Source organism: Rhamphochromis sp. 'chilingali', assembly GCF_963969265.1.
Source record: "Rhamphochromis sp. 'chilingali' genome assembly, chromosome: 16".
Lineage (NCBI taxonomy): Eukaryota > Metazoa > Chordata > Actinopteri > Cichliformes > Cichlidae > Rhamphochromis > Rhamphochromis sp. 'chilingali'.
The window spans coordinates 32,037,841-32,050,793 of NC_137943.1; the positions used below are offsets into that span (position 1 = coordinate 32,037,841).

General features: G+C 41.0%; 2 protein-coding genes across 2 annotated transcripts in view; both read left to right on the forward strand.

The window, feature by feature from the left end:
• Positions 1-12,953, forward strand: part of LOC308383504 (piggyBac transposable element-derived protein 4-like) — a 134,188-nt gene that overhangs the window by 106,785 nt on the left and 14,450 nt on the right. The window lies entirely within an intron of this gene.
• LOC308383537 (uncharacterized protein) lies at positions 2,631-12,556 on the forward strand. Its single transcript, XM_080861582.1, has 3 exons — positions 2,631-2,766; positions 4,981-5,239; positions 11,183-12,556. Exons 2-3 carry the CDS (start codon positions 4,996-4,998, stop codon positions 12,166-12,168), a joined length of 1,230 nt encoding a protein of 409 aa, XP_080717708.1. The 5' UTR covers positions 2,631-2,766; positions 4,981-4,995; the 3' UTR covers positions 12,169-12,556.

The following is a 12,953-nucleotide window of genomic DNA, read 5'->3' on the forward strand; positions in this document are numbered from 1 at the left end:
CACAGTGTGATATTACACATATTTAAATCTCTCTTTACTGATGATGTTGAAGCTGCCGAAGGCACAGTGAAGCTTTTACACTGAGGTTAACAACTGAAATTTGAAAACCAAGAATGCACAACACAAGAGGTTGCCTTCATCCTGCTAACAGGGATGGAGAGGAAGGTAAAGCATTGCACCTTAGTTTGTCCATACATTTGACAATTTGCCATGTATTTAGGACAAGTCCTTTATAATAAAGGTTACATTATAATAAAGTGCACTGTGTCATAAAACATAACATATAACATTTCTACTAAAATATGCCGCAAAAAGGCAAATGTGCATTTTTTTAGTCATAATTACACTCAAACACCGTAGCAAAAGTCAATTTAGTACGTCCTATGTTCTATATATCCTTTTTATTGGATTTATTCTATATGCTGCCGTCATCATCATCATCATCATCAACTTTATTTATAAAGCACTTTAAAACAACCACAGCTGACACAAAGTGCTGTACATTGGAACTGTAAAATAAAATTACATGAGATATAAATAAAAAACAAATAAAAGAAGAGTGAAATCATTAATTAAATAACTACTGCATTAAAAAAAGAAACTAAGTCTCACTGAGGTTAAAAGCCAAGGAATAAAAGTGGGTTTTAAGACGTGATTTAAAAGTGGACAGTGAAGGGGCCTCTCTAACATGCATGGGCAAATTATTCCATAATTTTGGAGCCACAATAGAGAAGGCCCTGTCCCCTCTGAGCTTCCTCCTGGATCTCGGTACCTCCAGGAGCAGCTGGTCAGCTGACCTGAGAGACCGACAGGGTATGTGGGGATGAAGAAGCTCAGAGAGGTAAGGCGGGGCAAGACTGTGTAGGCATTTAAAAACAAACATAAGAATTTTAAAATTAACTCTAAAAGACACAGGCAGCCAGTGCAGAGAGGCCAGCACGGGGGTTATATGCTCTCTTTTTCGAGTTCCTGTTAGGAGTCGTGCAGCCGCATTTTGAACCAGCTGCAGACGTGAGAGCAATGACTGACTGACCCCCACATAAAGTGAGTTACAGTAGTCCAGGCGGGAAGAAATAAAAGCATGGATCACTGTTTCAAGGTGCTGCCTCGAAAGAAAAGATTTTAGTCTTGCCAGTCGCCTTAAATGATAAAAACTGGACTTCACCACTGCTCTGATTTGGTTGTTCAATTTAAAATCACTGTCCAACTTAAAACCAAGGTCAGTAACAACAGATTTAAAATAGACTTCCAGGGATCCTAAAACAACAGAGGAGGACTCACAGGGACCACTGGGTCCAAACACCAACACTTCTGTTTTCTTTTTATTAAAATTTAAAAAGTTTCGAGCCAACCAAGCTTTAATGTCATCTAGACATGTCAAGAGAGGTTTTATGGAGATGGCATCCTTGCGTTTTAGTGTCAAATAAATTTGGCAGTCATCGGCATAACAGTGAAATGAGATCCCATGCCTTCTAAGGATAGAACCCAGAGGCAGTAGATACAGAGAAAAGAGCAGTGGCCCTAAAATTGAGCCCTGTGGGACACCACATGACAGAGGAGCAGAAGACGATTCGTAACCGAGAAGGCTGACAGAGAAAGTTCTATCTGACAAATAAGACCTAAACCAATTGAGTGCAGTGCCACCAATACCCACTACATCATGTAATCGAGAAATTAAAATATTGTGGTCTACTGTGTCAAAGGCAGCAGTTAGGTCAAGCAAGACAAGAACAACATGGTTACCAGAATCACATGCCAGAAGGATGTCATTAAAAACCCTTAGTAATGCAGATTCTGTGCTGTGAAGGGTTTTAAAACCTGACTGAAAAACCTCAAAGATTCCATTTTCATCTAGAAAATCTTTCAGTTGACTAAAAACAATTTTCTCTAAAACCTTGGAGACTAAAGGCAGCTTGGAAATAGGCCTATAGTTCGCTAAAACTGTGTGATCAAGGCCAGGTTTCTTAAGCAGTGGCTGTACTACTGCATGTTTGAAATTTGCAGGAACCACACCAGAAGACAGACTGCTGTTAATAATGTCAAGGACATACTGTTGTATACTAGGAAAAATTTCTTTAAAGAATTGTGGAGGGACAGGATCCCGTGGGGAACCTGTGGGCTTAATATGGCGAACCACATCCTCTAAAGAGGAGAGCGTCACAAGCTCAAACTGAGTGAAAACAGCAGCGCAAGGGACAGAGACAGAGGGGTCAGAGTCAGGAGCTGTGATAAGAGCCCTGATGGTGACAACCTTTTCAATAAAAAAGTTCAGAAAATCATTGCAAATCTCAGGAGAAACTTCCAAACAGACATTCAAAGGAGTATTAAGAACAGTGTCAATGGTCCTAAATAACACACGTGGGTTATGACAGTTGGAAGAAATAATATTTGCAAAATATTCCCTTTTTGCCTCTTTAACAGTGTTCTGGTAGCGATGCCAGCAGTCTTTGAGAATTTGAAATGATACATGCAGTTTATCCTTTTTCCGCCGTGAAAAAAGGTTGCTGTCGAAAAGAGCTTTGAAGCACAAAAATACAGGACTTTTTTGTGTAAGGAGGGCAGCAACACACCTTTGATGGGTCTAGTCTGCTGTAAATGCAATAGAAGAAGGAAAGCGGAAGTGACGCGACTCTTACTATTTAGCAGCGTCTTCAGTGTCCGAGAGTTTAAGGAGAGACGAACTGCAGCCGAAGAAATCTCAGAAATTGAAAAGACATCAGTGAAGAGATCAGCAGACTGTTGGATATCCGAGATAAAGTCACACAGGTGTGTAAAACGGCGTCAATGAGCTAACGCGGGAATACGACTCCTGTAGGACCCTGATCAGAGCTCAGTTTGCAGGCTCAGATCTCAAACCAGCAAGGAGCTACGAGCTGTTTATAATAGGAATAACACAAGTTTCTCTCGCTCTCTTTTTAATGAAAACCTTTCAGCCCGAAGTTCAGTGAGACACGGGAGGGGCGTGACTAGTAAAAAGGCGGCTTTACACGTTTAAATCAAAGATACGTACAGAGAAAGTGGGGCAGGTCCAGATAGTCCTGAAATACCTCCTATTATGTCTCCTTATTCTAGCTACTTTTCCTCGACCTTGAAGGAAAGCGTAACGAGGCCGATTAAAGGTGTGAATGAGAATTAATAAGCACTTTAAAAGAGAAGCACAGTTCAGAGAGCTGCAGTGACTCCAGACTGTGCAAGAGATGGACTACAAAACCCGCAGCTGGGTTCTTATAAACGAGGTTAACAAGGGGTTCAATATTCGCCATTTCAGCAATGTTTCTGTTATGTATTCAATAAATTATAATGCTGTATACGTATACATCTATACTTATATTTAATAGTCCTTTATTTATCCAGGTAAAAAATCTCATTTCAAAGAGAGTCCTGGCATCATGGCAGCAAAACTCAAAAAACATGTACCACATAAGCACATAACAATTAAATCAAATACAATATCCTGTACAAACATGTGAAAAATATAGAGTAACAGATCATTAAGAGCAACCAGTCTAGACCAGTTAATGGCACTTGCTGGTTTCCCCTAGACTCTATAAGCAGGGAATTTACCCAATGTGTTGTATAATATGTAATATGTTATGTGATTAGGTAGAGGATCTTAGGGGGTCTTTTTGTCCCTCTCGAGGGTTACTGCCACAGGGCTTAAATCTGGAACTCTCCACCATTTGACCCTAGAACTGATGAAGCTTCTCGGATGAGAGGTGAAACGTCTTCAAGCAACTTAAAGAAGTCCAGACACTTTTCTTTCCAAGCTCCTTAGACTATAATATGTAATATAAATTTATGCAATGTCATTTATGTAAATTTGTATAGATTATATTATATCTTATATACCTATTATGATATGCTATCTTATATTACAATGTGAATTTGAAGAGAAATTTATTTTGACAGTAGTCATAACAGCAATAAAAATAATATATTACTAAAAATGACACCACTGATGGTGAAAAAACAACCACATAACAGCAGTAACCTGTTGTGTATCTCTTATGTGTTTGTGGAGATGTGCATGGCTTCAGCCCCAGGTGTCTGACCAAGGTCAGAAACGGATTCCGGATGTCATTAAATTACAGTTTTTGTTACTCTGGGAGGAAGTTATTCTCTGTAATGTGATGTGTCATTACCCAGAGCTCATGAGCGACTAATGTGGAGATGGATGCGTAGGTGAGGGTGGGACCATAAACTGATGGCTTTGCTTTTACGCTCAGCTCTCTCATCACCACAACAGACATCAATGCACTGATGTCTGTTATCGGAGAGTGGGATTATGTCTGGAACCTATCTCAGCTGTCGTAGTGCAGGAAGCTTGGTACACCCTGGACAGGTCGCCAACCTGATGCAGGGCTAACACACAGAGACAGACAACCATTCTTACTCAGATTCTTGCCTATGGGCAACCAGTCACCAATTAACCTAACCCCACTAACTGCATGCCTTTGAAATATGGGAGGAAGCTGGAGTACCCGGAGAGAACCCACATGTACCACATAAGCGATATGGGATATGTTGTCAAAAAGAGTGTGTAATTGGCACGGGTAGATGCCTCAAAGCTTTGAGTAGAGCACCAAAACTTTCTCTATTATGTTACTCTTGACAGAGTCCTCACCATAAGTGTTTACAGTGGACCTGCACATTTTGCTGTTCCTCAGTAATACTGGTATTTGATGAAACATGGCAGAACTTAAATGAACTGTCTTTTCAGTTGTGCACACTGACTGAGCTAATAATGTGAAGATAAATCCAAATGAGAATATTGCAGCTGAAAGCTTTTCACTGCTGTTGCAGTACTCGTTAATACAAAAACCCTGTAAGATGTATCTCGCAAATATTTATAAAAAAACAATCTTATCATTCCTCCACTTTATTTATCGTTTTCATATTTTGTCTCAAAACATTTGTCACATTTGTGTTTCCCTGTCATCTCATTAGTAACCTTTTTGTTGTGTCCGTTTGTCCCTCAAGACCTCCCACAACAACATGAAGTGTGAGGAAGAGGAGGGTCTGGATGACCAGCAGGTCTGTAACCAGGAGAGAAATTCCAGTCTGAGCCAGCAGAGCCCAGAGCTCCCACAGATTAAAGAGGAACAGGAGGAAGTCTCCACCACTCAGGATGTAGACTCGCTTGTAGTGAAGCAGGAGGCTGAAGGAATCATCGTCTGGACTGGGGAAGAGCGGCTCAGACTACTGGATACAATCTGGAAATGTGAAAAACATGACAAAGGCATGTAATATTCTTAGTAAAAACAAATATGACTCGTGTAGGATTCCAAACGAGACACCAAATTACTTTTACTTTTAGAGGTAGAGGATGAATTTAAGAGCCAAATGCAAGTATCATTATACCTCTATTATTATACCTTTCCTAAGCTAACTCTATACTTTCTATCAGTCAGCTGATAAACTGACTTAAATTCTTAGACTGAAGAGGTAAGACTAGATTTTAATGCAGCATTTTGTCCAAACTGAATACAATTCTTTGCTTACTGAAGCTGAATCATTTTTAAATTCTTTATATTTACCCACAAATGTTGCTAAAAGTTTAGAAAGAAACAATCTTGAGAATGTAAATAATGGTACAACCCAAAAATAACATAAAATGGAACTTAATTTATTCCCAGTTAGATGTTTGTGCTCAGTAAACAGAGATGGGCAATAACACGTTACTATAATCCGATTACTTTTTCAAGTAATCAAGTAAGGGATTACTATTGCAAAAAAGGTAATTAGATTACTGTTACTTTACCGTAAGCACGCTGCGTTACTGCGTTACTATAACCGTGATTTATTTATTTATTTATTTTTTTGCAAGAGTGTCTCATGACAATGACGTAAGCGAGTGTGACGTTTGTGGCAACAGCTGTGTGCAGATCAACAATGGATAATATATCGAGTGCAGGAGAGAGTATGAGCATGCAGCGTTTGAAACGTGGAAGTACTGACCTTACTTACTAAAAAGTGACAAAAACATTAGCGTACGCTTTGCACTGCGTGGGAAGAAAACTTCTTTTTACAGCGAAAAAACCCCATAAACTTCCAAGAATCAGAATCAGAATCAGAATACTTTATTGATCCCTGGGGGAAATTATTTTTTGTTACAGTGCTCCATTTTAAACCAACATTAAGACAAGACAGACAATACGCTAACTAAGAATAGTACAATATATACATATATATATATACATACATACATACATAAGTCACTCATAAATAAATATTTGGAAAAGAAACATGTGTAGTTGTAGCAGCAAACAGTGTGTTAAGTGGATGCGTTGTACAGGGAGATGGCCACAGGCAGGAATGATTTCCTGTGTCGTTCAGTGGTGCTTTTCGGTAATCTCAGTCTCTCACTGAACGAGCTCCTGTGACTGACCAACATGTCATGGAGTGGGTGGGAGGTGTTATCCAACATTGTCTTTATCTTGGACAGCATCCGCCTCTCCGACACCACCTTGAGGGAGTCCAGCTCCATCCCCACAACATTGCTGGCCTTACGGATCAGTTTATTAAGTCTGTTGGCATCTGCGACCCTCAGCCTGCTCCCCCAGCATGCAACAGCATAGAGGATCGCACTGGCCACCACAGACTCATAGAAAATCCTCAGCATTTTCTGGCAGATGTTGAAGGACCTCAGTCGCCTCAAAAAATAGAGACGACTCTGGCCCTTCCTGTAAAGTGCTGTGGTGTTTTTAGCCCAGTCCAGTTTATTGTCAATGTGTACTCCAAGGTATTTATAGTCCTCCACAATGTCAACACTGACCCCCTGGATTGAAACAGGGGTCAAGTGTTTCCTGGTCTTCCTGAAGTCCACGATCAGTTCCTTGGTCTTTGCCACGTTGAGCTGCAGATGATTCTGCTCACACCACGTGACAAAGGAGTCGACCACAGCCCGGTACTCTGTCTCATCATCCCTGCTGATGCATCCAACCACCGCAGAGTCATCAGAAAACTTCTGAAGATGGCAGGTCTCTGTGCAGTGGCTGAAGTCTGTGGTGTAGAGGGTGAAGAGGAAGGGGGAGAGGACAGTCCCCTGTGGTGCCCCTGTGTTGCTAATCACCTTGTCAGACACACACTGTGGGAGACGTACATATTGTGGTCTTCCTGTCAGGTAATCAACAATCCAGGACACCAGAGAAGCATCCACCTGCATCGCTGCTAACTTATCACCCAGGAGGGTCGGCCTGATGGTGTTGAAAGCACTGGAAAAGTAAAAAAACATGACCCTCACAGTGCTCGCCGGCTGGTCCAGATGGGTGTAGACACGATTGAGCAGGTAGATGATGGCGTCCTCTGTTCCGAGACGAGGCTGATAAGCGAACTGAAGGGGATCCAGATGTGGTCTTACTATGGGTCGCAGCTGGTCCAGGATGAGCCTTTCCAGGGTCTTCATGATGTGGGAGGTCAGTGCCACGGGCCTGTAATCCTGGGGGCCACTGGGACGAGGCGTCTTTGGTACAGGGACGAGGCATGATGTCTTCCACATCACCGGGACCCTCTGCAGACTCAGACTCAGCATAAACAGTTTATGAAAGACTCCACACAGCTGGGGGGCACAGGCCTTGAGGACAAGGGGACTCACTCCGTCTGGTCCAGCAGACTTGCCTGAGTGAAGTCCCAGTACACTACCACGTAATGGGAAATTCAGAGAAACTCGCGGATTCTTCCACTGACCGCTGCGGCACACCTGCACCACTTGCATTTATTTGAAAGACTCAGTACAAACACAAAAAATATTATATTTTTATGTGCTGGAAGGTGCAGAAAATAGGTTTAAATGTTAAAACAATTTTTTTTCCAGTCAGAGAATGTTGAATATAATTAAATTTTTGCTTGATGCATAAAGTTAAAAGATAAAACAAGTTTTAAAAAGAGACTTTTCCTTTTGATTACATTTTGTATGCTGGATTATGCAGAAAAAGTAGAATTGGGCTGAAAGATCTATCGCTTCATCACCTATTCAGGTTGTAAATCATGTTTTTAAAAAGTAACTAAGTAATTAATTACTTTTGAAAATAAGTAATCAGTAAAGTAACGGGATTACTTTTTGGGGAAGTAGTCAGTAATTAGTTACTGACTACTTTTTTCAAGTAACTTGACCAACACTGTCAGTAAACATAGTAAAAACATTGTTACTGCCTTGAAAACTCCAAGGATAGGAAATGTAATTCCAGCGAAAATAGGACAAGATTCAAATATTTTAATAACAAACAATAAAATGTTATGTTGCGTAGATAAATATTTTTTGTTTAATTCATCTTTTAACTTTTGAATTTTTGTTCAAAATTCTTTTTTTTTTTTTTTGGAGTTAGTTTTATTCAAGTAAAACATCATTCAGTTTTGGTCATAATTTAGACATTTAAATTGTTTTAGTCTAGTTTAAGTTAACTAAATATCATAAAACTTTCATAGACAAAATCTAAAGTTGATTTAATTGACTAAACAATAAAGTGGTTTGTTGGGTTTTTACTGAAGAGTGTTGCTCCACATGGTTTGCAAAGCATCTTATTTTCATTGACATTATATCTGAAATGTCTCTGTGCATGTACTCTTCTCTGCTTCCTAAATGTTGAGATTTCGTCACATTTTGATTAGAAACTGGAGGTATGGGAGTTGGCTAAACCCACTCTCCGAACCTGTTTACCAGGTGCAGATTAAATGTGCACATCTAACGTCACTGCACAAGAAGATTACTTCTGATTGGATCACTTACAAACTTGTCCAGCCTTTCTAAACAAATGACATTGTTCTGATTGGATTGGAGAGCATTCACACTGTGTGCATAAATGCTTAACAGCTCTTTCATGTGGTGAACAAAATATGGGTTTGATCACTGCGTGCTGTAATGTGATCATATGCCTCCATCTTGACAGTGTAAAACTTTAGGTTCTGCAGCTCTTGGAATAAATATAAAATTTTCACCAAGTGCTATTTTATATCTATTTAATCAAATACAAAAATGTATATTTCTAAATATAATCATAGTAGTCCTAACCAACTGGTATAGTAGTGGTGGACAAGCAGAGGACAATGGCCATAGTAATAAAGGTAGATAATACCAAGTGATAGCAACATCAGGATGAAGGAGAACGAGAAGCTTTGAGAAGCTGAAACATTGGTCTCAGTGGTAATGGAAGCACTCTGTGCAGTGACCTTCAAGCTAGGCGAGTGGCTCCCCGGAACAACATCCAAGATCTCTGTCCAGAACAATGCAGTCAAACATTGTTTGAACAGCGTATTTTGGCCATATCATAATTTTATGCATATTTTTAAACTTTGAGCCGTATAAACTTGAGTGCTTATTGGACTTAAGCATATCAGGTGATGTTTATTTGTGTAATGAGTGAAGGCGTGGTCTAAGGATGTCACCACTTTATAGAAATGTGTGCATAATTTTTAGGCAGCTTCTCTTCCTCAGGCAAAATGGGCCAAAAGAGAAATTTAAAAGACTCTTAAAACTCAAAAAATGTGTACGGTCTTTCAGAGGGATGCAGCACTTTTGAAATTGCTCAAATATTGGGGCGTGACCACAGGACCATCAAACATTTTGTTGCAAAGATTTTTATTTTTTTTTTAGAAGGCACTTTCTTCAAGCAGTGGTACGGGAAAAATCTGCATCTTTCAAGAAGACCATGAATTTTATGCAGGACAATCGCATGCATCGAAGTATTCCACTGAATGGCTAGCCTTAAGGATGAAAAAATAATGACATGGCCCCCTTCCTCACCGGACCTAAAGCCTATTGAGAGCCTGTGGGCCCTGCTTAAATGGGAGATTTACAGGATGGGAAAACAATACACCTCTCTGAACAGTGTCTGGGATGCTGTGGTTGCTGCTGCACAAGCGGTTGGTCATCAACAGATTAAGATGCTGACAGACTCCATGAATTGAAGGGTTATGACAGTTATTGAAAAGAAGGGTGGTGGAGTGAGTGCATATGAGAGCATGAGGGTGGGAATGGATGTTTGTGTCTGTGTGTGCCTGTATGTCTGTGTCTATATGTCAGGTTGGGTATCAGACGCCACCTCTCTGGGGACACCTCAGGCCCTCCAAGGTTTGGAGGCCTATCTCCACCCACCACCACTTCCCCTGCCGGTGGCGGACTCCCTCAGGTGTCGGTGTGTTGGTGGTTCTTTGTGTCTGGGGGTGGGCGTCCGGGTACACACCGGCTCACTCCTTGGCGGCCGCTTGTCGGGGCCTGGGGCCTGGGGCTCGCTCGGGCCCCCTTTGGAGGTGGGGTGCCCCCGGCCTCTCGGCCTAGGGCTCGGTCACTCAGGCGCAGCTGGGGGCCGGCGGAGCTCACGGGCGCGTCACTGCAACCCCCCCTGGCTTCTGCTCCGCGGCTGCTGAGTGAGCCCTCATCTGGGACTCTCCTCAGCTCTTACTGGAACAGTGGCGCGGCTGCCCCTCTGTTGGTCTTCCATGGTCTTTTGTGTTCTGGGGACCTCTGGATGTCTGGAGTTTTGATCTCCTCCATACCCGCTTCACACCCTGGAGGACGGGGCTGAGGCCCCCCCACACTCCCTAGCAGATCATTACATGGAGAAACCTTTGGAATGCAAGCATGCTGATCCACACAGGTATGCACACATGGGTATTCACAGACGCGGACTAAAGCTTTCTTGGCTGCTGCCTCAAAGCACACTGTGCGCTGTCTATCTTGCGTGCTGCACAATATTGTTTATTACTTAGTAAATACTGATATCTATGACTAGCTAGTTTATTGTGATGGTGCTTTGTTTTCTCTATTATTATGTTGCTCTTTGTTGTTTGCTGTCTCCTCTGTTTGTTTGTTTGTTTGTTTGTTTTTTTTTCTCCATACAGGTGACCCAGGAGTTTTTTTTTTTTTTTTTTTTTTTTTTTTTTTGTCTCTCTTCCCCCTCCTTCTCACCGTCTCTTCTCCCCTTTGGTTTTCTTTCTTTCTCTCCCCCTCTCTCTCTCATTCATTCCCCCTGTCCTATTTATTAAAAAAAAAAAAAAAAAAAAAAAAAAAAAAAAGAAAAGAAGGGTGGTTATATTGGTCACTGATTTTTATTTATTTATTTATTAATTTTTTGACACGGCAGAAATGTTTATATGTAAATTTTGAGTTGTTTTATTATTTTCATATGTTTAAAGTGAAAATAATCTTTTATCAGATGCGTTTTTTCTATTATGTTTGTCCCTTCAGACTTCCTGCAACAACATGTCTGTAAGCAAGAGGAGGATCTGGATGACCAGCAAGTTTTTAACCAGGGGGGCAACTTGAGTCTTGACCAGGAGGACCCAGAGCTTCCACAGATTAAAGAGGAACCAGAGGAACTCTGCACTAGTCAGGTGCTTGTGCTGAAGGTCGAGACTGATACCTTTATGGTGACTTCTACTTATGAGGAACCTGAACCAAACAGTGACCAGCTTCTTTCTTACAACTCTCCTGAACCAGAAAGTCGAGATGAGGATGAAAGTGAGCATGTAGACTCAGGATCAAAAAGAAATGCAAAGCCTGAGAAGAGAGGACATCACAGAAACAGTAACACAGCAGACGGCTGTCCTGTGTCAGAGAGTCAGTGTGAAACTGACACAAGTAAAAAGTCTTTAAAATGTGACACTTGTGGAAAAACCTTTGAATATAAATACAAACTGACAAAACACCAGAGAGTCCACACAGGTGAGAAGCCACATTCTTGTAGCACTTGTGGAAAAATTTTTAGTTACATGTCTGCGTTAAAAACTCACATGAGAAGTCACACAGGTGAGAAGCCATATTCTTGTAGCATATGTGGAAAAATATTTAGTTACCTGTCTGCATTAAAAACTCACATGAGAAGTCACACAGGTGAGAAACCACATTGTTGTAGCACATGCGGGAAAAGGTTCAGTGATCTGATGAACTTGAAATCTCATATAAGAGTCCATACTGGTGAGAAGCCATATTCCTGTAGCACCTGTGGAAAAAGATACAGTGATAGGACGAACTTGAAAACTCACATGAGAATTCACACAGGTGAGAAGCCATATTCCTGTAACCTCTGTGGTAAAAGATACAGTGATAGGACAAACTTGAAAACTCACATGAGAACGCACACAGGTGAAAAGCCATATTTCTGTAGCACCTGTGCGAAAAGATTCACTTATAGGATACAGTTGAGAAGACACATGAAAATCCATGTTTGTTAAAAGCTTCCTTCTTAGATAATGTTTGAAAGCTGTTAGGTGGAACAGTTTAATAGTGGAGCACATGTTCATGAGGAACCAAATCACTTCAAAGCCTGAAGGAAGCGCTCATACCATTTTCAGGTCAATATGGTATATATCCTGTCTAGAATAGTAATTAACTCTACTCTCTGAATTGTTTATTCCAATTGTTAGCCTTTTTTTTGTATAAGGAAAACACTGATTTTACAGCCATCCATCCCTTTTATGGCACTTTTCCAGGGCCAAATGTTAGGGCAGTCTAGGCAGAGAATTATAGACATCACTCATCCCGACAACCTGCTTCAGCTCATTTGGGGGACACCAAGGCATTAGGTTCTAGGTTAGCGATAATATATAATTTCTGTAGTGTGCCCCTTTGTGTTGGAACACCTCACCTAGGAAAAGCTCAGGAGGCATCCTATTCAGATGTCTGAGCCACCTCAATTGGCTGCATGCCACATTATTTTTATTATTTAAGTCGTGTACATAGAACAAGATACAAAGCCTTAAAACGTGTTAAAAACACAACAGCCTTGATAAACATGGAGCAGTTAGGATCTAAAAGCAGGGTTCATCACGTCATCACTTAAAGACCAGATGACAACAAGCCAGATACCCCATGCTCCTATGAGGATAAAGAGCTGGACCTGAACCTGTGGTTCGATTAACACAGTCATTTCTCTTGTACCCTGGCATAGATCTTTCCAGGAGTCAGAATAATGTGTTGCCTCTGTAATTGGAGCACATCTTCCAGTCCCCCCTTCTTA